The following is a 27,935-nucleotide window of genomic DNA, read 5'->3' as shown; positions in this document are numbered from 1 at the left end:
TCAAGCACCATGTACTCTGAGAAAGATGAACGACACGTTCTTTTAGGTTGCATTAAGTATATTGATAAATTCACAGAGGGTTTAAATAACTTCTGCTGCTTTGAAGTAGAACTCGGTTTCTGTAGCAGAACTGTGTGCATTGGTAGTTCCTGTGTAGCTAAACAAACATGTCAGTCTAGACAGCACTGGGCTGGTGCATGAGTGGTGAGAGGAGAGGGATCTTTATCTACCTTTACAAGTTCTTCTTTCTTATTTGTCATCTCTCTTTCTTTCTTAACATAGTAACTGAACAGTGACCATGATGTGACCAACCTGGGTGACCCACCCCGGCTCCTGGGACAGAGAAGGGAAAGAAACAAGACAGCCCCTATGAACAGGGACAACTGGGCCAAATGCAGCCTCCAAGGGACTGCCCCCTGAACTCATAATTCAGACAACCCACGTTTCCCCATTTGGACAGTTCTAGGAGCCAATTCAGAGAACATTCTCACAGTCAATTTAACTGATAGGTAACATCTCTTTGGGTGAATTGCATTAAGACTTTTCTTAGTGGTCATGAGCTTAGATGGCGAATTCGGCTGTTTTGTAGTTTTTGCTTATGCTGAAGTTCTTACGAGAACAGAATGACAAAGTTTCCCTTCTCCCTGAAATAAAAAGAATAATGCAAAATGTGACATCTCAGAAATGAGAAAAATGCCAGCAATTTAAACTGAAGTTGTTTTATTTCCTACTCTGAGAAAAGTGGTCTGTGCTTCCACACATAATGCATTTAGCTGCAGAGCTGAGCTGGAATGCATGCCTGGAAGGAGGTGGCTGGGTCTGCAGGGAGGACACTGCCTATGCCCACTTGCTGCTCTGATATGAGCATTCCTCAGCTTGCTGCAGAGCGGAGGAGAGTAGAGATGACAGATTTCCCCTTGTGTCCCTGGGATGTCTGTGTCCAGACACAGATACGATTTCACATGTAATCCATTAAAAGTATAATTTAGGGAATTACGGTCAAGAGAAGTTATCCAGATTTTTTATTTGAGTCAGGTTTGAAAAGAAGGTAGGTACTGAAGCTGCCAAGCCATTGTCAAGTTTGTGTTCTATTTTATTTAGAAAATGCTCAGCTCACTTGGAAAAGAGGGAGTGCCTTTGCCTGCAATGGCTTAAATATTTCATGGAAAAAAAAAAGTGGGGGTGGGGAATCTGTTTTTATGGATTCAAAAACTTATAATAAAACCTGTTGTATTTAGTTCTTCTGGACATAGCATTACAGAAATCGAATTCTCTAACTATTTAAGTATCTTTTACACAAATATTATTTTAAACACAAATAGTCAATTCTCTCACGACCTAACAAGAGTTCCTTGTGTGTGTTGGGCTATTATGTCTGAACCGACATTCTTCCCACTCTGACATTTAGGAACCGTACAAAGGAAACACAGCTGATTATTATGGGAATGAAAGAGCCACTGTATGCTTCTATTACACTTTGTAATTTTCAAAAGTTTTTGTTCATGATCTCATTGCAGGATTTTTGACACCAAGTTCCTAGAATTATTTTGCTAGTTAGTGGGAGAGTTTTGATTAGAATCCAGAGCTATGTATATTGTTCTCCCTGTCATATCCTGTGTTCCTATTCACCAAGTTGTCAAATTATGCTTTTAAAGAGGTAAACTCCTAGTGAATAGGAGAAGAAACTCATGACACATACTACCTGAGAACCTGCTGATGTAGGCCTGGGTCTTGACATTTTGTACCTAAGTGCCAATATTTTGAAAGCTGTGAGTTAATCAATACATGGGACACCCTGCTTTTATTTTGTGTAATTGCTTTAAAAATTGAGAATACTTTAGGTTAAATACTAACATTAGGTTAAAATTAGATTATGCACACCTAATTTTATTTTTTTTAATTGAGGTGCCCAAAAAGGTTTCCCATGAAGTCAGCTCAGTTGAAAATAGAGTATGTACATATATACAGTATAGTATATTTTATATATCAATATACTGTACATTACATAGTATGTAATATATATATGTGTATATCGCTACATATTGCATCTGTTATATGTATGTGCATATATTCACAAGTAATACATGTATACAATTATGTAGACACACCCTTTATACACACACACATACACACATGCATCTGATTGGGTTAGGTATGGTTTTGCAAGAGTCACCAGGTCATCATGACTTAGGCTGATGTGGGTTCCACTTTGAAAGGCTCACGCAATTCCTATAAATTGCTCTTCTTCAGCACTTTGATGTTGACAAGGATAACACATTGCGAAGAGGACACATTGCTTTCGTTGTGAACACTATGATTAACATAAAGGCTGTCAGCTTCTCACCCTTATCTTTTCCTCCCTAAAATTAATGGGTTGGGCAATGGGCTGGGTGTTGCTGAAGAGACACCTGAGAGATCCACAGAATATACCTGTTTAAAAAAAAAAATCATGAAATGCTATACGACAAAACCAATTAATTCATTAAGAAAACAGCCCTAAAACGTGTTTTCTGTGCTGGGGCTTGGGCCTTGTGTCATTGAGACCAAGTGGGTATTAGCCAGTCTCCATCTAAAAGCCCTTTCTATGAGTCAGCAACCATGCACCTCGGCTATTAAATGCCTTGAAGTGAAGGAAAGGTTGATCTCTCTGTGGATCACAGGCCCACATGGGTCGTTTTAATGTTCACTTGCCGTGATCAAAATGTAGACAGATGACTCTCGTTATCAACCCTAGAAGCCATGTGGCAGCAAGCTGCTCGAGGCCTTGGAGATGTGCACTGTGACTTCTTAGAAAATCAGAACTCATTAAATCCTCTTCACCCATTTTCAAGATATGGAAATGGGCTAGAAGAAAAAATTCTTACGAGAAAAGGAAAATCATAGACATTTAAGTATGGTGATTTATAAGAGAAACCTTTAAAAGAATATCCTAAAGGGACTTCTACATTATGACTCTACTTTAAACTAGGTGACTCCAAGCAGTACTTCAAGCAAGTTCAGGTAACCCATGGAAGGCCACGTTTGTAACAGAGATTGGCAGAGTGAGTTGCCAGTAGATCTGCTAGAGAAGTTGAGTTTTCAAAACACCATCAAGAGGAGACTAGTTATTACACAGCCTAGAACTGTTACTCATTTCCTTTTTTTTTTTTCTTTTTGAGACTCTGGAGTCTTGCTCTGTCACTCAGACTGGCGTGCAGTGGCTGTCTGCAACCTCCGCCTCCTGAGTTCAAGCAATTGGATTACAGGCATGCATTACCACACCTGGATAATTTTTGTAATTTTAGTGGAGATGGGGTTTCATGTTGGCCCGGCTGGTCTCGAACTCCTGACCTCAGGTGATCTGCCCACCTTGGCCTCCCAAAATGCTGGGATCACAGGTGTGGAACCACCGTGCCCAGCCACTCATTTCCTTTTATTCACAGTATTGACTGTCCAGTTCCCAAATTTATCTTCCGCTCAAAAAGCTAAATACTTCTACCTTTTTTTTTTTCCTGTGTTTTCACATTCTGTTTCAGTTGAACTTGTCGCAATCTCTCTTTTTAAAACATTTATTATTTTAAATGAATTTGTTTGGAATTCACATCTGGAATTCACAATCTGTGAATTAAACACGAGGATGCCTTTAAGGGAGTAAGAATGGGGAAGTATGTGAGATGCCCTTAGTCAGTTGGGTGACTGCGTTCTGCTCTTGACAGTTAAGAAGAAACTCGAATACCACCCACCTCCACACATTGCTCCTGTAGTGAACTGTGAATAAGCCACTGCACCCCAGCCTGGGCAACAACAGAGTGAGTCCTTGTCTCAAAAAACAAAAACTAAAGAAAACAACCTACAGTCTTATTTCCACTTTGTTCTTCCTTTGGGAAATTAGCGTAAACACCATATTTGATATCTTGGTTATTCTCCTTTCCGTAATTGACTGGAGGCCCTTGCTTTCTCTTCACCAGAGCTGTAGAACTCTGCTGTGAAATCACATTTCAATCCAGATGATTCTCCTGGAACAACTTACCCTTGCCCATGTTGTTTGTGGTTTACCTTGTGGCAAGCTCTTGCTTTTTTTTTTTTTAAAGTAAAAGTTCTTTTACATCTTGCCTTGCTTTTAAAAGAGTTCCAAAAGCAACAGCAAAAACCAAACAAAATCCCCACCCTTGTATAATGTTGGTAATTTTCCATTCCAGTCCTTATGATGGTATCATTAACATGTCTGTGTCATCCATTAAATCCATCAGCTTGCTCTGTCCTGTGTTCTGGGAGATGTCTTTGTGGGTTTCCTCTGACAGGCATAGGCTTCCTTCTTTCATCCTCACTCTGCCTATCTTTACAGGCTCCTGTCCTCTCTGGTTTCTTCCCTGGCCTGCCTGTGTTCTCTTCAGCCTGGGAAGGAGGACCTCTGTGGTTCTTTGAAGTCTTTTGTTTTGTTCTTTCACTTTAGAACTCTCCTGACCTTTCCCCAGGAATAAAGACAAAAGGGAACAAAACAAGACAAGCCTCCCACCTCTGTTGTACCTTTCTCAGTTACCAGATTCACTGTTGACTCTTTACAAGCATTTGGTAATTCTTCTGAAGTCTACTTAGATCTTTGTGGTTGTTTTCTGTCTTCCTCAGTTCAGCTTCCAATGATAAGTGATTACTATTACTGTTAGGAATAATGTTAGGAGGATAATCCACCCTTGGTATTTCACTTTACATTTAGAAAGCCAATCTGAGCCAGGAGCGGTGCTGACACCTGTGATCCCAACACTTTTGGGAGGTCAAGGTAGGAAGATCGTTTGAGCCCAGGAGTTCGAGACCAGCCTGGGCAGCATGATAGAACCCTGTCTCTAGTAAAGAAAATACAAAAAATAGCACTATGCTTTGGTGCTGTATCGCTGCTATGCAGTAGACTGAGTTATGGGAAATTAACACTTTCATCTAGAATGAGGGTCCATTTGATTGAAGAGAAGGTGAGCTATACCGTTACATCCAGATTCCCCTGATTTCCAGCATGATGTGATTCAAATCATCATGTTATCATGCAGCATCTTTCATGCCTCATGCGTCATTCATTTGCCATTGCGCGCAATCAACTCACTATTTTGGGTTTGCCCTTTCACACTTACCACCTTGGTCTAGGTACAAAATGACAAGAGCCTGAGTTATGGAAGTGACTTCCTCCTTGGCTTCCTGACTCCAGGCTTCTATCTTCAGCTTGACTCCTGCAAATTGGTGTCTGAGTGGTTCTTCAGTGATAAAACACGAGAACTCATCAATACTTCACGCAGTCAAAACATTTCATGGCTCCTTTCACATTCGGAGTAACGTGTGAACTCACTCCCTGCACACACGTGGCCTGTTTCAGGCTCCTCGGCTTCTGTGTGAGCTCCTCTGTACACAGTGAGAGCACCTTGCTTTCCCTAGCCAGGACACCTTGGCACAGTCTGCTCCTTTTGCGTGGGGAGTCTTTTCCCTCCTTTGCTCAGTCAAGTCCGACAGGTGTCCTACAAGCACCCCGTCCAGGAAGCCTCATGAAATCTTTCACTTTATTTAACACTTAGTTGTCAACTCTTTCAGGAAGCCTCTCTACACCTCTTCCCTTCCCTATTCCTTTGGAGCTACGTAATATGCTATTCTTCCGTGTGCTCATTAGAGCGCATGGACAGCTCTGTGGTCATTGTCATGAACCTGTATTTTTATGCCACGGGCCTGGATTGGGACTTCTACCCCAGTGACTACCAAAGAGGAGCTACTCAGTGTATGCTTGCTGGATAAATGAGGAGCTCTCCAGCTCACATGTCCATCACTGCTATGACCATACCCAGGATTTTCTAAGAACATTGGCAACCACAAAAATACTCCATTCTTGGAGTATTTCTGACAAAATCCCTCAGCCTAGGGTTTTGTCCCGAATGTTTCGAACATCTTTTCCTCATTAAGCATATTTTCACTTTTCAATCCATGAATTAAAAATGCGTATAGATACTTGCTCTGTATTTAAAATATGCAGTTTCATCCCATAGAGTAAAATTTGTTCCAGTTTGCATACCGAGTTTCTCATGTGACCTTCTGATCAAGAAGCACTTGCAGCGTTTTCTCAAAGTCCTGAGGAAGTTTTCCAAGGCACTGTTTCACGAGTGGTATCTAATAGATTCCTTTTATTTATTTTCCTAATAGCCGTCCAAGGCCATTTAGTGTTTGTGCTACTATCAGACACAATTCAAAATGAAATCAGTTCTGTCAAAATTAGATGCATGCTTTGAGAATTTAATTGAACATGTGTTTATCTTCATATTCTTTATCAAACAAGGTGCAGATACAGCAAGTAAATTTATTTGATAAAAATCAAATTGTTTCATAACTCTGTTGTTATTTTTTGGTCACTATCTGAAAGGTTTTTTTTTTTAATGGTTTACATTTTATTAATGGTTTACATATTTATTAGATAAAATGTATTCATTCTCACCATTCTTCTTGTGCTTAGACTTTGTTAACATGTTTTTCATTATATATATATGTATATATATATATATATTTTTTTCCCCCTTCAGGAGGAATGTCAGAACTACATCCGGGTGCTTCTGGTGGGTGGCGACCGGTTATTCACCTGTGGGACCAATGCATTCACACCTGTCTGCACCAACCGCTCGGTATGGCTTCCTTTTGTGCCTCAAAAGAATTGAATATCAGAAGAGGTCAAACATTATAGTAAAATATTAGTTTTAAATGAATTTCTATACACCAAGGTGTTGCTGTTTAATTCAAAAGCACTTTTTGTCAAATTGAATAAATATTTGATTTATTGATGTGTTTCTAATCAGGACCATCAATTAGATAAATAACTGGGAATAATTATAACTTATGTAATTAAACTTAAATATGTTTCTAAATTATTTCAACCAGCATTTTTCTCACCAGTGACTTTAAACATTAATCCTAAACATATTCTTTGATGTCTAATTCTGCTTTATGGTAGAGATACTGTTACTGTTATTTACATTTATTAAAATTATTAAAATGGTCTAAAATCATAATCCTAGGGAAGAAAAAATTAGCCTAGAAATTGGATAAGAAGTATGTAAAAAAAAAAAATAAGCAAACTAAGAAATTGAGCCCTAGGCAAAGTCCAGTTATAACTGACCCTCTTTCTTGTCTTTAACCTGGCAATCATTGACAGAGTAATTTTGAGCTGCACACAATATAGCAGTAGCATGGCAGGGTCAGTAGAACACACGTAGAATCTTCCTAATTCAGGTATAAATGCAATCTTCCTCTGGGAATATCATGAAGAAATATGTTCATTCCCTGGTTGCACACCTTTCTTCAAGACCTTGGTTGACCATCTGCTTTTACAGTTCATGATTTCAGGTTAGCATTCAGTTATTGGAATTAAGGGAGGAGATGGATGATAAGGGGTGTGAAGCTCAGGGAGCTCTTTAGGTGCCGCACCCTGCCCTGAAACACTTTCACCAGTGCCATGGTTCAGTCCTCAACATCTGCCCCACAAGATCGCTACTCTTTGGGGCTCCCTTTTATGAAAGAAGAACCTGAGACATAAAGAGCTGAGGGAACTTACCCGGGTACACATCTCATAGCAGAACAGCAGCGTCCCTGCATCTACCAGCCCTGACCCTTCTGCTCCAATACCTCTCAGGTGAGAACCAAGAACCGAATTGAGCAAAAAATCCACCAGTACCCAAGAGCTTTTCTCATTCAATGATTGGTTAGGAATCCAGCATTTGGGAAACTGGATTCATATGAAATGACTTCAAGACGCTTGGATATCTCTCTGAAAACTGAAAAAAAAAAAAAGGAAAGAAAGTATTGAAAATGTGGGCCACATAGTGTTGAATATCCACACATCCTTGCCTGTGAACACATTTTTTGGGGCTATTCATTATATTTTGGTTCACTTATATTGATAGATTTATACATAATTCTTTTTTTTTTTTTTTTGAGGCAGAGTCTTGCTCTGTCTCCCAGGCTGGAGCGCAGTGGCATGATCTTGGCTCACTGCAACCTCTGCCTCCTAGGTTCAAGTGATTCTCCTGCCTCAGCCTCCCGAGTAGTGGGGACTACAGGAGCATGCCACCATGTCTAGCTAATTTTTGTTTTGTTTTGTTTTGTTTTTAGTAGAGATGGGGTTTCACTGTGTTAACCAGAATGGTCTCAATTTCCTGACCTCGTGATCTGCCTTCCTCAACCTCCCAACGTGCTGGGATTATAGGCGTGAGCCACTGAGCCCAGGCAATTATATGTAATTCTTTATTGTGATCCTATTTCTGTAAATATTGACACTGGTTTTTAAATTAAAGTGGAAAAGTATGCAATACTTGTGCATTATAACTCAAAGGCATATATACAATGATCTTATTTCTTATTTTGAGAGTATTCAGTGGTATGAGGTTCAGTAAACTAAAGTGATGAGAAAGAGACTGATTGATGGACTCTCTTACTGTGAGCGGAGCAGGCTGTTTTCATCAGTTGGAGTGTAAAAGTGGGTCATCTCTCCCCATGAGCCCCAGAGAGGCTGTTACACAAGCATCCCTGTGATTATGGTGGATGTGATCCATAAGCATCACTAAAGGGGCTTGTGCAGAGATAACTGCTTTTCCCCTCATCTTCCCCCACAGTTGAGCAACCTGACTGAGATCCACGATCAGATCAGTGGCATGGCCCGCTGTCCCTACAGTCCCCAGCACAATTCCACAGCGCTCCTCACAGCTGGCGGGGAGCTCTATGCTGCTACGGCCATGGATTTTCCAGGACGTGATCCTGCCATTTACCGAAGCCTGGGCATTTTACCTCCTCTCCGCACGGCACAGTACAACTCCAAATGGCTCAATGGTAAACCTTCCGTCACTCCCTCTTTCCCACCTCATTTGTTTTTGATTCCTGGTGATTTGGTGCTCAAAAGCAAACTACAACACTCTAAATAAAAATGAATTCTTCATCTTCTAAAGAAATCAAAGTGTAGCTTGTTCAGGACTAATGATAAAAAGGACATCATATGGCTATTTAGTATTTGGAAGAGAAGTGGTACTTCCAACCCTCTAGACCATGATAATATGGCTAATGTTGATATGACCACTTATAGAAGCTAGCTGAGTTTTTTTTTTCTATATTGTTGTTTAATGTCTACAAAAGTTGACAGCTTGTCATAGATATGTGTAGAGTTCTGTGCATTACTTCTTAACTTCCTTTTTATGTGTCTAGAAATGGAAATTACTAACATGGCATGTAATTTTCAGTCCCTGTATAAAAGAATTTGTTTGTCTATAGGTAACTCCAAAAAGTTTGGCAATTAAAAATATAAGAAACGTATCAACTCACATACTTAGAAGTTGGTAGGAGGCATCATCAGGGTTTATTCATTCAGTGGCTCAGGAGTTAATAAGGAGGCAAGTATTCACTGCAGTCTCTGCCATCCACAGTCTGGCAGATGGGCCCTCAGGCCACCTCTGCTTGTGGTTGCAAAATTGTTGCTGCAATTTCAGGTATTGCATCCACATGTGGCAATATCCACTCAAACAAGAGCCACATCCCTGTCCCCTTTTCATCTGTATATTTCTTTTTAAAGAAACCAGGAACCCTTAGAAGGCTTCTTTCAGTTCTGGGCCAGAACTTGGTCACTTGCTCACTAAGCAATCAGAAGATGGTGATAACCATCCAAATTGAGGTTCACTGTATACAAAGTCCTGATGTGTATCAGCTGAAATGCATCCCTCTCTATATCTGTGCATTCATGTGTGAGTGTGGTCACACACACACACATACACATTCACCTACAAAGGCGATGTATATGTACTATGCATAATCCATTGCCCCAAGCATTTATTTGATAGTTTGTACAAAGGTGAAATCTTGAGAGTGAGTAGACTTTTGCCACATACCGGCTAATTATGTAGACCAGAGTTTCTCAACCTCAGCACTAGTGATGTTTTGGGCCAAATTGTTCTTAGTTGTGGGATGGGCGGTCTTGTCCTTGGCATTGTAGGATGTCTAGCAGCATTTTCAACCTATACTCATTATATGCCAGTAGCATCCTCCTCTGCCCATTTGTAACAACAAAAAATGTTTTCAGCAATTTTTCAGTACTCACTGGGAGGGGGGAATTAACTCTAGTTGAGAACCACTGCTTTAGACTCATCACATATGCAGAACCATGGATACATGTACATATATTCAATGCAAATATTTTGCCAAATGATACAGTCAACCTAACCATCAGAGTTTGCCTTTAAAAGACTGTCCTGTAGAGAAAAAAGGATGTCTTCATCATTAACTTTCTCAATTAAACTGAATTGCTTCCAAAGGAAAACATGAATTGTTTTCCCAAACTGAAGCACTAACTAGATTTCTCCCATTAACATCATTTCTGTTGAACTGGCTTCAACGGAATCAGTTGATTCTATATGGGTGATCCCCTTTTGGCCCCGAAACTTTCATCTGTGCAGCTTCAAGTTCTTCTTTCCATTTGTTTGTTGATTCTGACTGGCCGAGAAGTTTCCACTTAAAAATCAAGAATCCCTATCCCAATAAAGGCTTTGTAATTAGAATTTGCCAGAAGCAAAGTAAAAAGCGACTGGGAGTACTCTCTCTTTTCCCAAAGTGACACTTGAAGAATATCCTGGAAAAACAATTCAGGTCATAGCACGAGTTATAAACACTAGCTGCCTTCTTACATGTGACTGAATGACTGCCAGCTGATCAGGCGCTCAGCATCGGTGAACCCCCTGGTTGTCAGCATCTGTCAATTCTGCTTTTCCATTGGAGAGTCATGTGTTGCCATCCAGGCAATGGAAGAACTAAGACAGTGTTGATCACAGTCATGGTAGGCAAAACATTGTCACTTGATTTACAAAGAAATTAGTGTTTCCGATTCCTAAAACATTCTGCTGTTCATTTCTATGATCTGATAACTGCAGACACTGAAAGTAATTCAGAGGTAAACGCGCTGGCTCTACCACTCAGGCCATAAGAGCAGCACAATTTGCATTGACAATGAATAGCCTGCATTTCTCAGGAAAGCGGCATTTCCACTGCCCTCCCCGACCGTCCTTCCCCGGCCTGCATTGGGAAGACCCTCTCTCCTAGGGTGGAAAACCAAGAGCCCTGCCTGAGGACCCTGAGTGATCGCATAGGAAGTGTTGTCTTCATACCTCTTCTGTGTTTTGTTAGGGCACTTTCTGCCACTGCCGAACCCTGAGATACAACTTCCACTTCCGGTTGGCCCTGATTTGCTTCTCTGATTGACCCTCCATCCAGGATGGATTCTGGCCTCTAACCACACTAGGTTCTGCTTCCATCTCCTGCTGAGCCTGAACACAGGGATATTTATCCTCCCTGGCCTAACTAGGACACATGCTTTGCATCCCATCTGTTCTTTGCCAGACACCCTTGTCTCAGGTCTTCCTCCTTTAGTTCTCCTTACCCTCCTGCCCGCCTGCATTGACTCCCACCAAATCCAGCCCCAGAGGGGCCCACCCCTTGGCTTCTGTGTGTCTTAAACACTGGGGTGCTAGAGAGAATCACCCTGTGGTGGAAAGGGCAGCAGAAAAGGTGGAGCCTCTGTCCTCAGTGAGGCCCTCAGAGCAGCTCCCTAAAGGTCTAAGCACCCCAGTTCCTGTCCTCTCCCCTTGCAACTACCCCCACTCCAGTCCTCTCCCACCCTCTCCCAGGGATTCTCAGTGGGTTTATCTTTCCTCCTACATTATAGAGAAACGTTAGGTTCTCAAGGATTTTTCCCAGTAAGTCCTCAAACTTACCTTTTCTTGTCACTCGGGTTCTGTAGCTGATTCTTTCTGCTGTGTTCTGGAGTCATTTTCATTTTTTGGAAAATATTGCCGCCTTATCCATTATCTTTCTTTTCACCATAACCTCAAATTTCTTCCTTTCTAATGATGACTCATGATTTCAGAAAAATGTTCAGATGTCTTTTCTCTTAAATAAGACAAAAACAAAGAAACCCTAACAAGCTAAAACCAAACACCCTTAGTTCTGCCATGTCCAAGAGTGCTCCAATTTCACATAGTGATTTTAAGGACCCATTAAATGACCCTTTCAGATTTTTCCCTTGAGCTTTCAACCACGTCAGCAAAATCAAATCTGAGAGTTGGACTTGTTCCAGAAGGAGGCTACAACGGGGTGGTAAAGGGGTAGGACTTCCTGCTTTGGTGGCCATGCAGTGGAAATTTTCTCTTAGCAGAAACAGGAGGAATGGAGGGTAAGTCCCTGCCCCATCACTTGCCCTCCATTATTGGCTGACCTTATTGAGGACAGCATTCTTAAGCCCTCAGCTTCAGGCAGTTCGTGTCTTCTCTGCTCTCTGCATCCCACCATGTGGTGCTGCGGTGGTTCTCCCCAGTCCCACAGTGTCTAGTTACATTATTTGAGGACCAATTTCCAGCCATTACCTTAACTATCTTATTGGAAGGATGACATTGTTGCCTCCAAGTTTCTTTTACAGAATGTTTATGCTGCACCATACGTAGCTGGTGCACCCTGTGGCTTGAGTGCCTGTCCTGTCCTTGACTCTTTTCCTTCAGCTGGTCTTTAAGCTTTGTTTGTCCCTGAGAATTCTGTCCTCAATCCCTTCCTTCTGCCTACTCTTCTCATTCCACATGCTCCTCTTGGATTCCCATCTATTCCGAAGTTTTTTTTGTTGTTGTTTTTTGTTAGTTTTCTATTTTAATGGTTTTTGGGGTACAGGTGGTTTTTGATTACATGGGTAAGTTATTTAGTAGTAATTTCTGAGATTTTAGTGCACGCTTCACCTGAGCAGTGTACACTGTACCCCGTATATAGTCTTTTATCCCCCACTCCACTGCCAACCTTCCCCACAAGTCCCAAAAGACCATTGTATCATTATTATGCCTTTGCATCCTCATAGCTTAGCTCCCACTTACAAGTAACATACGATATTTGGTTTTCCATTCTTGAATTACTCCACTTGGAATAATGATCTCCAGCTCCTTCCAAGTTGATGCAAAATACATTATTTTGTTCCTTTTTATAGCTGAGTAGTAGTCCATGGTGTATACGTATTACACTTTTTTTCTGTTCTAAAATTTTAACTCCCCTGCCTCACACCATACCTGCCTACTGAGGACCATTCACGCATCTGGTCTCAGCTCCAACTTAGTCCACAGATGCGATGTTCACTTCCAGCTGAATGCTCCTTGCAGTACTTTCAGCTCAGCCTACTCCATTTTCGTTCATTTCTTTGTTTTTCAGTCTTGGGTGTGGGCCCTATATTAGTTTTCTAGGGATGCCATGACAAAGTATCACAGCCTGGGTGCTTAAACAGCAGACATTTATTTGCTCAAAGTTCTGGAGGCTGAAAGTCCAAGAAGAAGCTGTCGGCAGGGTTGTTGTCTCCTGAGGCCTCTCTCCTTGTCTTGTAGATGTCGTCTTTTCCCTGTGTCTTCTAAACATGGTCTTCCCTCTGTCCATGTCTGTTTCCTAATTTCCTATTCTTTTTTTTTTTTTTTTTTTTTTTTTTTGAGACAGAGTCTCGCTCTGTCACCCAGGCTGGAGTACAGTGGTCCAATATCAGCTCACTGCAAGCTCCGCCTCCCGGGTTCACGCCATTCTCCTGCATCAGCCTCCCAAATAGCTGGGACTACAGGCTTCTGCCACCACACCCAGCTAATTTTTTGTATTTTTAGTAGAGACAGGGTTTCAACGTGTTAGCCAGGATGGTCTTGATCTCCTGACCTAGTGATCTGCCTGCCTTTGTCTCCCAAAGTGCTGGGATTACAGGCGTGAGCCACTGTGCCCAGCCCCTAATTTCCTATTCCTATAAGGACAACAGTCATATTGGATTAAAGCACACTCCAATGACCTCATTTTAACCTCATTAACCACTTAAAGACCCTGTTTTTGAGCATAGTTATATTCTGGAGTACTGGGGGCTGGGACCTTGACATAAGTTTTGGGAGACACAACTCAGCCCAGAGCAGGCTCCATGATTCACCTCTCATCGGAGCCAGACACCTGCAAACCCCAGCCGACTCCTTCCCTCTCTTTCCAGACGCACTCAACCCCAGGTCCTGCAGAGACCACTTTTAGAGTGGCTCCCAGACCTGAGTCTTTCGTCTCATTCCTCCACTTCTGTGCTTGTTCAAGGCTTCCTCATCTGATATGCTGCACCAGCCCCTCTCTGATCCACTCTCCAAAGAGTAGCCAGTAATATGTGGCGTGAAGCTCTAAGGTAGACAGTAGAGATTTTGGAGTCAGACAGATCTGAGGCTTGGCCCTTGGGGCATAAATTTGTCTTACCAGTTCTTGGTTTCCTCACCTGCATATTGCAGATAACTGACTACCTGACCTGGACATTGTGAGAATAAAGTGAGACAACAAAGATGATGAGTATTAATGTCGGCACATAGTCAGTACTCCTCAAATAAGGGGAGCTATTATGAACTCCCCAAAGTCCAATGCAATATCTAAGATGTAGTAGGGAGTTAATACACATTTATTGACTGAATAAATGAGTGATTATTTGGGCCTGTGGTTCCTGAATTACTGACACCTTCCAACCTCCTCTTTCCTCCTCTTTACTGGCACATTCAAGATATATCCATCACCATCTAGTCTTGGGACTTCCAGAACTTTAGCAGGACTTGAATCCTCTAGAAGACCACCACTCAGCTAGCAGCTGCTTACATATAATAATGAACAAAACTCCCTTCTTTGTTTTGCATGCTTTTCAGTTTTTGCAACCTTTTTGTGTTGAGGAAAGAAAATTGTCTCAGCAGGAGAGGTTGGGAGAGTATAGCACCTGCTAACCTGAGTCAGCAAAATTTTTGCATTCAGATGAACTATGATTAAATTGTGTATGGTACAATTTACTTATGCATTTAGGTAGTCCCTTTGCATAATTGTACTAGTTAACATATATTGGGCAAACCGATGAAACACCCAGTAGAACTGTCACTAACTTTTACTGCATGCACATATACTGGGCACCCTTCGGCCCAAACTTCGAGCCAGCCAGCAGACAGCCACCAGTGAATTCTGTTTCATCAAGCCATACCTTGAGTGACATTTTGAACAGTGCCTGTGCTTGTTTCCTAGGTTGCCAAAGCAAAGTACTGCAAACAGGGTAGTTCAAAGCAATAGAAATTTTTTCGTTCTTTAAAAAAATATTTAATTTTTAACTTTTAAGTTCAGGGGGATATGTGAAGGTTTGTTACAAAGGTAAACTCATGTCATGGGGGTTTGTTGTACAGATTATTTTACTACGCAGGAGTTAAGTCCAGTACCCAATAGTTATATTTTCTTCTCTTCTCCCTCCTCCCACCTTTCACCCTCAAGTAGACCCCAGTGTCTGTTGTTTTCTTCTTTGTGTTATAAGTTCTCCTCATTTAGCTCTCATTTATAAGTGAGAATATAGATAGGAATGAAGTCAGATTTAGAAGGGCAGGAAAACGCAATCCAAGGAAAATAAGAATCACAATAAAGTGATACAGAAGCTGAAGGAAGGAATAGCTGATATAAAAAAAGAACTTCACAGTTCTGACAGAGCTGAATAACCCAATACAAGAATTTTACAATGCAATCACAAGTATTAACAGCAGAATAAACCAAGCTGAGGAAAGAATATCAGAGCTTGAAGACTGGTTCTCTGAAATAAGATAGTCAAAGAAAAAATAATAAAAGGAATGAACAAAACTTCTGAGAAGTATGTGATTATGTAAAGAAGCCAGATCTATGAATCCTTGGCATCCCTGAAAGGGAGGGGAAGAAAGCAAACAGATTGGAAAACATATTTCAAATATCATCCATGAAAACTTCCCCAATTTTGCTAGAGAGGCCAACAGTCAAATTTAGGAATACAGAGAATGCCTGCAAGATTCTACACAGGAAGATCATCCCCAAGACACACAGTCATCAGATTTCCCATGGTCGAAACGAAAGAAAGAATGTTAAAGGCAGCTGGAGAGAAAAGGCAGGTTATCTACAAAGGGAATCCCATCAGGCTAACAGTGGACCTCTCAGCTGAAACCCTATAAGCCAGAAGAGATTAGGGGCCTATATTCAGCATTCTTAAATTAAAAAAAAAAGTATTCAACCAAAAAATTCATATCCAGCTAGACTAAGGTTCCCAAGTGAAGAAGAAATAAGATTCTCTTCAGATAAAGCAAATGTTTAGTGAGTTTGTTACCACCAAACCTGCCTTGCAAGAGATCTTGAAAGGAGCACTAAATATAGAAAGGAAAGACTGCTACCAGCTAATACAAAACCACCCTTAAACACGCAGACCAGTGTCACCATAAAGCAGCCACACAAGCAAGCCAACATCATAGCCAGCTAACAACATAATGACCAGCTAACAACATAATGACAGGATCAAATCCATGTATATCAATACTAATCTTGTATGTAAACAGGTTAAATGCTCCACTTAAGAGGCACAGAGTGGGAAGGTGGATAAACAGGGAAGACTCAATAGTATGCTGTCTTCAAGAGACCTGTCTCACGTGAAATGACACCCATAGGCTCAAAATAAAGGGTTGGAAAAGAAATCTACCAAGCAAATGGAAAAGAGAAAAAAGCAGGGTTTGCCATTTTAATTTCAGACAAAACTGACTTCAAACAAACAAAGATCAAAAAGGCAAAGAAGGGTAAATGATCCAGTTCAACAAGAAGACCTAACTATCCTAAATATATATGCACCTAACACAGGAACACCCAGATTCATACATTTTCAGAGTTTTTAGAGACCTTCAATTAGTCTTAGACTCACACAATAATAATGTGAGACTTTAACACTCTACTGACAATATTAGATCATCAAGGCACAAAATTAACAAAGATATTCAGGACCTGAATTCAAAATTGAACCAAATGAATCTCATATACATTTACAGAACTCTCCACCAAAAAACTACAGGAAATACATTCTTCTCATTGTCACATGCTACATACTTTAAAATTGACCACATACTTAGACATAAAACAATCATCAGAAGCTACAAAAGAACCAAAATCATACCAAGCACACTTTCATGTCACAGTGCAATAGAAATAAAAATCAAGACTAAGAAAATCACTCCAAAAACCATGTAACTACATGGAAATCGAATGGCATGCTCCTGGGTGACTTTTGTGTAAACAATGAAATTAAGGCAGAAATCAAGAAGTTCATTGAAACTAATGAGAACAAAGATACAACATACCAGAATTTCTGGGACACAGTTAAGGGAGTGTTAAGAGGGCAATTCATAGCATTAAATGTTCACATGAAAAAGTTAGATCTCAAATTAATAGGCTAACATCACAAAGGAAAGAATTAGAGAAACAGGAACAAATCAACCTCAAAGCTAGAAGAAACAGGACCTAATCAAGCCCAAAGTCCTAGCTCAGGTATGCATCATATATGGCCTGTGTTTAAAGGGCAAATCTCTCTGAGCCCCACAGTGTTCATCTGGACAATAACCAAAATCAGAGCTGAACTGAAGGAAATCAAGACATGAAAACTCATTCAAAAGATTAGTGAATCCTGGAGTTGGTTTTCTGAAAAAAAAAAAAAAATTAATAAGATAGGCCACTAGCTACACTAATAAAGAAGAAAAGAGAGAAGATTCAAATAAACACAATTAGAAATGAAGAAGAAAATGTTACCACTGACCCCACAGAAATAAAAATAACCATCAGAAACTACCAGAAATGTATTGTCTTAAAGTGCTGAAGGCCAAAGGTCCAAAATCAAGGTGCCAGCGTGGCCATGCACTCTGCAAATCCTTCAAGGGAGAACCATGGTTACGTCCTCTAGCTCTGGTAGCCCCAGACACTCCTTGGCTTATGATGGTTTCACTCCTATGTCTGCCTCCATCTTCACATGGCTGTCTTCCTGTGCCTCTGTCTAAATTCTCCTTTCCTTATAAGGATACCAGTCATGTTGGAATATCTGAAGTTTATTATATCTGCAGAGACCATGTTTCCAGATAAGGTCACATTCATGAAAATTGGGTGTTGGGACGTCAACATATTTTTTGGTTGGGGGATGGGTACAGTTAAACTATAACACTGTCTGAAGGAAGAAGTGCTCAACTGTTGAAGTCTGAGGTCACAACATCTTACTTTCTGCTGACAATCTTAATGCTTTTTTCTACTGCTGGTAAATCTGTTTACTGCTCAGGCTTCCCATCTCAGCCATATCATTCCCATTGTTAGCAGATGGGGTTGTCTTCTTGTTTCCCACGAGAATCATAAGTCCTCAGGTAGGGATGGCAATCTCCTGTCTGCTTTGCCCAAGGCAGAGGGCTGTTTTACTTGTGATTCTTTCTTCCTGTCTCTAGAGTACCGCTGTGGACAATGCACTCACTTAAACTGCTGCTTTGCATCCCTCCCTGTCCCTATGTCTCTGGGGAAGGGGTGCTTCTCTCCTCTGTAAGACTCAAGAATGCAAGACACAACAAGTCAAGATTCATTATTGAGTTGAACGATGCTAAAACTCTTAAGCATTGCTGATGCTTGAGCTCAACAGTGAGCTTGATCTTGTGTTGCTTATTCTACATCTGAATTACTATCTCAAAAGACTACAGGGAAAAATGGCAGAAATGAGTGCTCGCATAATCGAGCCTAAGATGAGCACAGGGGCACGAAGCATGCATCATCAGAACATGTGGGCAGAACATGACAGGCTATGGCCTTTTGCAACCCCAAGACCCAGAGCTCCAGAACTAATCTTCAGGCAAATGATGGTACTGGCTTTTCCATGGTGACATCTGGCCATGATACAGAGATCCCTGAGTAAGGACCTACCAGACTTCTAACCTTTCTACCACATCTTGCAGAAACCCATTAGAAATATCTGGTATGGTTCTACAAACCTGCCTTGAGCAAGCTAAGTCCCTTGGATTTTATATTGCAGTTCCAGGTACAAATTCTTATGACACCTCCAGCATTATTCTTTATATACTGATGAATACACACTCCCTGCCCCCGGTCCTCTGCACCTGTGCAGGGGCTCCCAGATGGTGGGAGGTGCTGTCAGCAGTCAGCACAAGCTGGATTGGAGAGGGCCAGCAGGCCTGGCCTGAGCTCTGGAAGCCTTTGTGGGTTCTACCTGTTTCCTCTTGCCTGGCTGCTATGATCTGGCTCTGCCTGTTTTTACAGCCCTGGCTCCAGCTATTTTTCTCGCATGCATGCTTAGTGTCCTTTCAGGAGCCATGTGCAGTTTCCTGGGAGCATTCTGCCTTCCTTACCATGTTGCTTTGCAGTTTGTGATTATTTTGTCCTCACTTCCCTTGATTTTTGCCTCCTGGCTAATTCTGGCTCCTAGTTAGTTTAGTTTAAATTTCCAGTTTCCCCAGTCTCTGGTGGATCTGTTCCATCCCTTTCTCACACTGTTCAAGATTGCACTTTCTCCCATACTACCAGAGCTCTTGGTTAGTCTCTTGCCCCAACCTTATGCGAGCCCCATTTTACCTGCAGAGAAAGCCAGAGTGCTGCCATGGCCCTCCTGTTCCCTTCCCTTTCTCATCTATGTGCTCCCTTGGCTTTAGCCTCTGAAATGCCACACAGTGCCTCTGGTTCTTCCTTGCCTTTCAGGGCTCAGCAAACTTTTCTATAAAGGGTCAGTGAATAAATATTTTAGACTTTGCAGTCCACATGGCCACTGTTGCATCTTTTCAATCTTGCCATCGTAGTATGAAAGTCTCCACAGTCTATGGATGCATGAGTGTGACTGGGTGCTAATAAAACTTTATTCACAAAATGGGCAGCAGGTAGGATTTGGCCCATGGGCTAGAGTTTGCTGGCCCCTGTTCTGCCTGGAAAACTCTTCCCCCAGAAAACCCATCTGGTCAACTGTCCCATCTTTTTTGAGTCTTTGCTCAAATGCCATCTTCTTAATGGAACCCGCACCTCACCACCTTATTTCTGATCACAGCTCCCTCCTATCTGGCCCTCTTGGCTCTTCTTACCATGTTCGGTTTTAGCCTCAGCTATAATGTTGTCTCCTCCCGCCACTACAGTGAAAGTTCCCAATGACCAGGGCTTATATCTTTCTCTTGCTCCTGGGTCCCACATGCTTACAACAGTGCTGGCATTGAAGTAAGCACTCAATGGCTATTTTTCTAATTAATGAGTTAAATGATGCTATGGTCGGAACGTTTATGCCTTTCCAAAGGTAGTAGGCTGAAATCGAACCTACAAGGTGATCGTATTAGAAGGTGAGGCATTTGAGAGCTGATTGGGTCATAAAGGTGGAGTCCTCATGAATGGAATTGATGCCCGCATAAACAAGACCCTGGAGAGCTCCCTCGTTCCTCCCACCTTGTGAGGACCCAGTGAGAAGGTGCCGGCTAGGAACCAGAAAGCAAACCCTTGCGAGACACCACGTCTGCTGGTACCTTGATCATAGACTTCCCAGCCTCCGGAACTGTGAGAAGGAAATGTGTGTTGTTTATAGGCGGCCCAGTTTATGGTATTTTTGTTACAGCAGCTGGAATGGACGAAGACAATGGGTAGATAGTTGACTGCTTTGTTACCGCCACTATTTTATGAGTTCCTTAAGGGCAGGGGCTCTGTGGAAACCTGCTTTGTGTGCTAGCATCTTATTCAGTGTCTGAAACATAGATCAGGATTAATACGTATTTGTTGAATGCGTAAGAGATTAGCACACTTCACAAATAGCAGAAATATGAATAATGTTAAACATGGCAGAATGTTCTATTAATTATACATTAGAATTAAACAGCAACAAAAACACAGATATGCATATTTGAAATTGAACCTGGTCCAAAAATTTATAACATCTTCCCTTTGAGCCCCCATCTCACTTGGACCCCTGTTTTCAGCCATTATTTATTGTCATTTCTCAAAGGCAGTACAATCAATTGGATAACATTCTGGATGAATCTGGAACATTAAGTTATGTGTTTGGTAATGAATATATTTCAAAGTCATATTTTCCCCTGTGCCAAAGTCGCTCTTAAAACAAATTTATGTGTTTAGAGAAATACCTTAACAGCTTTAATGCATTAAAATATTAATCGTTAATAACTGTATGAAATGATTACTGTAAGGCAGGATAATAAATGTTTAATGGTCGATGCTTAAAATAGAGAAGCAATAAAATTTGCCTTCAAGAAACTGGCAGTCAAGTTGGGGAAACAATAAACCCATGAAAATGTGAAAATACATTTCCAAATTCATATTGTGCAAATTGAGTTTGTGAGTTCTGAAGGAACTATATGCTTGCACACAGAGGAAGAACTTCAGTAGGAACTTGGAAAAACTAACTCCTAAATGAGCCTTAATAACTCAGCATGAACATCTAAGCCACGTAGACTTACTAATACTCAGAGACCTGATGGCTTTCCTTCTCTGGTGGAAATGTGCACTTGTCCCACTGGGTTCTCCCAGGGAACTCCACAGTGTCCTGCAGTCTCTGAGATTTCGGCCAGGATTTCATGTGGAGGTGAACTCACTTGAAATCCACAAGAATTCTCTTTTCCACTGTATCATTTTTTATGAGCTATTATAATTCTAGTTGAGAAAATTCTTTTGGCAACAATGTTAAATTCTGTTGGTCTGAAATACATTGATGGTGTTACTCAAGCATTAAGTAGACTCTTGAGGTCTTTAAAATGCAATTATTAACCTTCTAATAATTAATGATAATTTACTTGGAGGATGAAAATCTCCTCCATGCTTACTTAAGTCAAGGAGAAATTGTTTCTGCTTGTCCTGAAGAGAGGTGCTTTGGGGAGCTCAGTGCTTCTCCTTGGGACCAGGTGCTGACTCCAAACAGCCTGAGCACAGCCAGGCTGGCGTGACTTTGTTGAGCTCCGCCCTGGGGACAGTGAGAGCCTGTTTGGAAGGATACACACAGCATAGTACCTGGAGCTGTGACTGGTCTGTAGGAGGTGCTCTCTTGACTGACAAGATTCGCTACAGCTGGAAATTCAAAAATGGAAGTAGAGGTCAGAACAAGCAAAACAAAGACAAATGGGGGAATGAAGTGAATATGGGTACCAAAATGCAAGTACTTGTAAAGAAAAAGAAGAAGCTCTGTAAAGCCAGAATAGAATCAAGACTGCATAGTCAGCAGCCTAGTGTTTTTTTTTTGTTTGTTTGTTTTTCCCAAATAAGCACCTGGGGAGATGCTTAAAAAGAATGCCTTTGTGAAAAATAAGTTCTTTTCAGTATTACAAGTGCAAGGCTGATATCTCATTCAAGTTTAAACTTGCTAGGGTGAGGATGAGACAACATGGATGGAAAGTATGTTGAGCAAAGTTGTGTGACATGTGACATAGCACAATGAGATGCCCTCCTCTAATATTCAGGCCTGATCGAGCCTGTCAGCCGGCATTGCCAGTTGCCTATGCCTTGTGGGATGGCTGCAGTTCGGACATTGTGCTGTGAATCTAATCCTATTATCTTTGTAGATCAGAAATCCTTTTAAATCAATGGCCTCCATGCATATCGCCTGCCTGTCCGTGTACTTATTAGAGTATCTGTTACTTGTAGTTTTTTTTTTTTTTTGAGACCGAGTCTCGCTCTGTCGCCCAGGCTGGAGTACAGTGGCCGGATCTCAGCTCACTGCAAGCTCCGCTTCCCGGGTTTACGCCGTTCTCCTGCCTCAGCCTCCCGAGTAGCTGGGACTACAGGCGCCCGCCACCTCGCCCGGCTAGTTTTTTTTGTATTTTTTAGTAGAGACGGGGTTTCACCGTGTTAGCCAGGATGGTCTCGATCTCCTGACCTCGTGAACCGCCCATCTCGGCCTCCCAAAGTGCTGGGATTACAGGCTTGAGCCACCGCGCCTGGCCCTTACTTGTAGTTATTACACCACCCACAAGGAAGAGTCACAAATGGCTGTTTATCATATGCCAGGTAGACGGGAGGCTCCAAATCCATGTCATCTGCCATCTTTCTTACAATCTCTTAAGGGAGATTGCATTATCCTCCTTCTACAGATGAGCACCGTGGGGCTCAGAGGGACTTGCCCCCTGAACACAGGCCATACCTGATGCATACCTGAGCTAGAGCTTGAAGACAGATCCACTCCAGAGCTTGCCTCCTTCCTTCTTTACAAGCCGCTGACCTTCCTTTTGTTTAGTTGGCATTTTAGGAAATGCCAACATTACAAATGGCCTCCATCTCCCTCTCCCAATGCCCACATTTTCATGCGTGAGCTGCCATGGAAGAGGGGTATGTGGACTCTGGAAAGAGTTGAGAGCCTTTTCTTGATTGTTATAGACTTGCATACATGATGCAATAAACTGGGGTTATTAAACCCAAAGTAGAAGAGCCTGTGTGATAATTTAATGCAGACCTTTATGGGTACAAAAGTGTGGTTAAGTGACATAAGGAGTCAGTTCTTACGGTGCTCTGAAAACACCGTATCGCTCCATCCTGTACATCAAGCACAGAGGGCCTAAAAGCTGGGGAGCCACAGGTCCTCTCCAATCATGTGAAGAAGCTTCTACACTTGCCAATACACTTGTCAATACGCTTGCCAAAGGTCTTTTACTACCTTTGAATTTTAATGTGCACATTCCAAAAGAAAAGGGATGAATGAATCTTTCCTTTTCCTACTACCACATTATGAGGATACTTGCATGAACTGTATATACATGAGTCAGAGAAACCTCATAAAAAATAAATCCACTACAAGAAGGGATGCCTCACTGTAGAGAAGATCTCAGGCAGACATGTACTAGAACAGATAAAACAGTTGGGAAATGGCTCAATGTTCATTGTCTAGAGATTCTGGCAGTTTCCTAGTGACAGTCTTGAATCCCTCTTGATGTCCTTGCCTGATGACTCATGTTGCCTCCTTTCCTTCTTAAAAGCATCCCAGTTTCTAGCATAAATCATCTTGTCATCTTGTTTCTAAAATGCCCAGTTTTATGTGTTTCTATAAATTTGTCTCTGTATTATTCTATCGAACTTTTTATTTACCCCAGTCAAGGGCCTCTGACATTTGTTCACTCACTGCCACATATTGGGAAGTCGGCTCCCTGTGTCTTGGTCCTCCGTTTGCCCCAGCTCAGATCAACTCAGGAGACAAAGCCAGAGCCGTCATGCACATTTCCTTATTCTGCAGTAGCTTATTGGGAAGAAGGATGATAAAAACTGAATAACATTGGAGCTCAATGTCTTCTTTCAGTAAAAATCTTACATGGTTTCCTTTCAGTCTTTTAACATATTTTTTAGGCGTTAAAATATTTACCAGATTTTTAAATTTCACATTCCAATTAAAAAACTCATAAGTATGAATTTGATCTTGCAGATAAAATGATTAATTCTTCCAGGAAGTGAACCTGTAAATTTAAAATGGCATCAGAAAAAATGAACATGGCAAATAGAAATTTTGTGTTTTGGCAGTTTTCACAAATATTCATGAAATTATGTATCACTAATAGGAATGTGTGATTTGGCAGAATTTTATAAGAGAGGGCTACGTGCTTGGAATGGAATAAGAGCAGAGTAGACACTAAAGTCTGTCACTTTAAGCTAGAACATTGAGACAAATATCCAGTTAATGAAACTCCTATAGACCCAAAGATATGGAGAATTGTAGGTGTGAGTTTTGGTCTTGTAGGGCGGTGTACAGAAGTGGTGCTTCTCATTTAGGGGAAACCAGCCCGCGTCGCCATGGTACAAGTGGTTCCTATTTGAATCAGCAAATTCATGAAAGTAATGCATTTTCAGTGGGTCGTATTCCCCAGGAAGAAGGAGGGAATCAAATGTGCTGAAACTGTCTTTCCAGGCCTACTGCAAGGGTCTTAGCAATAACTTTTTTTCTGTCAAGGGGCTCAATGAGTGACACACCTGGGGATGCAAGGCCCCGATTGCTGTGTTAATAGTTACCAAGGATGTGCTTGACTCCAAGTCCCCACCCCATCCCACACCACACACCCAGGAAACGGAATGATAAGCTTTTCTTTAAAACTCTTTGGTGTCTCTCCAATGGCATTTGAAATCCATACTCCTTGTTATGGGCTCCTGGCCTTGCCTGGCTTTCCACCTCCTGTCCTGTTGATCCCTTTGATCCTGACTGTGGCTTCATTTCGTTCCTTGCCATGCTTATGGTCTTCTCCCAGGCCGCTCCTTCTGGCAGGGATGTTCTCTTCCCCCATCCTTGTCTGGGTGGCCCCTTCTCAGCCTCAGCCCTGCCTTTTCCCTATTCTCTCCTTTCTGATCTCTGTTTCTCCTGCCCGCCCTGGCCCTCCGTACCCTTGTCCTCCCTGTAAGCACTTGTTGATCTGTCTTGTTTGTCTCCTCACACTGCTCTTGAGGGCACGGGGGCTGTGTCTATCAGTTTACTAAGGAGCACCCAGTGGCCAGGACTGCCCCTCGGGGCGGTGAGGAAGTGCCTGGAACAGTACTCTGGCCGGCTCTGCCACCGTGTTTGATTTCAATCTTGATGGAATAAGTGTAGACCTTAATTTGATATACGGAATGCATACTCAATGAGTTATCTTATTAATTAAATACTGATGATATTTACTCACATGTGTGTTTATATTAATTTATGGAATCATTTTCAATAAATAGAGATCTGTATTTTGATAATTACCAGCCAAGTGCTTTTGATTCTCACAATGATACTGCATGTTGGATGTTGCTATTGTTATTCAAAAACAGAAAACAAAGGAAATATACTGGTAAATAATGTGACTAAGTTCACACAGCCAGTAGGTGGAGGTATTGAGCCATCTATACATATATCTCTATACTCACATATGTGATACACACATATACACAGACAAGAACGTGTGCATCCATCTATTGAAATCTATCTATCAATCAATCATCGTCATCTGTCTTTTAGTAGAAACCTCAGGAAAAGAACTTTAGCCTACCAATAGCTTTTAACCTCTGTTTAATTTCATTTAATTTTAAGTTATCAGCTTTTAATTTTAATGAATACCTAGATAAAAATATATTTGCCCTGGAAGCTTCTACAGCAGTTTTATCTCCATGAACTATGACAATGGACACTGTACCCAATAACGAGAGGGTCTAAAATCGGGGAATGCTTGTGGAAGGCATTTTCTAGCGACTGATACTAACAACTTAGGAACAGAAAACTGCTGGCTGTGTGTCACCTCTGAATGTTGTTTCTATTAACTCATCTTATTTTTGTGAAATAGCTTGCTATTTAAAAGCTCAGCATGGTAGGCCAGGCACCGTGGCTCACGCCTATACTCCCAGCACTTTGGGAGGCTGAAGTGGGCAGATCACCTGAGGCTGGGAGTTCAAGACCAGTCTAACCAACATGGAGAAACCCTGTCTCTACTAAAAATACAAAATTAGCCGGGTGTGGTGGCAGAAACCTGAAATGCCAGCTACTCGGAAAGCTGAGGCAGGAGAATCTCTTGAACCCAGGAGGCGGAGTTTGCAGTGAACTGAGATAGCACCATTGTGCTCCAGCCTGGGCAAGAAGAGTGAAACTCTGTCTCAAAACAAACAAACAAACAAAATTCAGCATGGCTTATTTATGATCCTAATACTCTGATCACCTTTAAGCTTTATATATATATATACACATATATGCTTGATCATTCCTTATCATTATGTGAAGTTCTGTTCAATAGAAATTATTGCAAGGGGCATTAAGAGTAAGTAAATGGTGACTATTATTTTGCAGTCAAAAGCCACTTTGTGTGATACTTGCCAAAGTCAGGCTGGAAAATGCCCGTACATTATGCCAAAATAATAATAGCCACCATTTATTGGCATCCTACTATGCATCAGCCTGTTTAATTTTTACAGCTTTGCAAACTAAGTCTGATTGTCAGATGCAACAACAGAAAATATCAAATGTCAATGGTCCAGCCAGGGCAGAGCCAAAGACATCGGGTACAGGCTTTTTCCAGCCTGACTGTGGCAAGTGTGTCACAAGGCAACTTTTGACTGCAAAATAATTTATAATAGATTTTGATTCTAGTAAGATTTTTGTAGAGTAGGGATTCCTGTGTGCCTTTAATATTCACTCCGATTGTAGACAAGTATCTTTATATCAATGATCAGATTGAGCCATTTGAATATGGTATACCCCCATATTGATGCTTTAGACATTGGAATAGAAAGAATATAGAATGGGAGGCTTCATTTGGATGCTCAGTATTTGGTTTTGTGTGGTCAAAATCTCAACATTTTTGATGCTTTTCTTCGCATCGCTTGTAATTACATATATGGTGAGTCACTTCTCCTAGTCCTATCTGTATGGTCACTATTATGTAAGAAAACATGCAAAATAAAAGTTCTTATATCATGAAGAATAATTCTTATTAACATGATGTATTTTGTACAACACTGTAATACATAACTCAGTCTGTTTTACAAACATTAGAAAAGACAGTTTCTCCATGCATGTATTTACATAGCAGCTGACGCGCCTGCTTTTCCTGTGATGCAGTCAGCAGCACACCTGAGATCTCTCTTTCATTCACTCCTGTCCATTGTACACAAGAAGAAAAGGCCTGATTTGCCTTCTGACTTGCTCAGCTCACTCAGGAGTGACAGATACTAGTTTGTGGTGAATTGCATTTTGAGAAAAGACAGAACTTAAATAATGGAAGGAAAACAAAATTCATCTTATCATCCTGCCTGCCAAGACTCTAACATCACCTACTTCCAAATTTCTATCAATAAATATAAGAGCTATTTGACTGTCTGTTTTACAATGATTCCCACTTTTTTATTGTCTTTGTAAAAGGAACAGGATGCTCGCCGAATTTCAAGAGACTCTACTTTTCAAGAAACTGTGTTTCCCTAGTTAATGGCAGGTCACACAGTCAGGGGTCCACCCTCATCCTGAAGGACCAGTGTAGGCCCGCAGGATGCGTTACCAAATGCAGTCTCACTCCCTGACCAGCACGACCTGCACTGCATGGTGAATTAGCAAACAGCACTCACTACACTCGGAATACAAATTCTTCTCTTGTTTTTGCAAACCAAAAGGAAAACCTGTATTTGAGCATTTCTATCTA

General features: G+C 41.4%; 1 protein-coding gene across 1 annotated transcript in view; it reads left to right on the top strand.

The window, feature by feature from the left end:
• The window catches only part of SEMA5A (semaphorin 5A), a 510,195-nt gene that overhangs the window by 312,275 nt on the left and 169,985 nt on the right, over positions 1-27,935 (top strand). Inside the window, exons 7-8 of the mRNA XM_023218224.2 lie at positions 6,525-6,623; positions 8,607-8,820. Of these exons, the coding sequence (XP_023073992.1) occupies positions 6,525-6,623; positions 8,607-8,820 (313 nt within the window). The remainder of the gene's footprint in view (positions 1-6,524; positions 6,624-8,606; positions 8,821-27,935) is intronic.

The sequence above is a fragment of the Piliocolobus tephrosceles genome, chromosome 4 (genome assembly GCF_002776525.5).
Source record: "Piliocolobus tephrosceles isolate RC106 chromosome 4, ASM277652v3, whole genome shotgun sequence".
In the NCBI taxonomy this organism is placed as follows: Eukaryota; Metazoa; Chordata; class Mammalia; order Primates; family Cercopithecidae; genus Piliocolobus; species Piliocolobus tephrosceles.
This window is presented reverse-complemented; position numbering and strand designations above follow the sequence as displayed.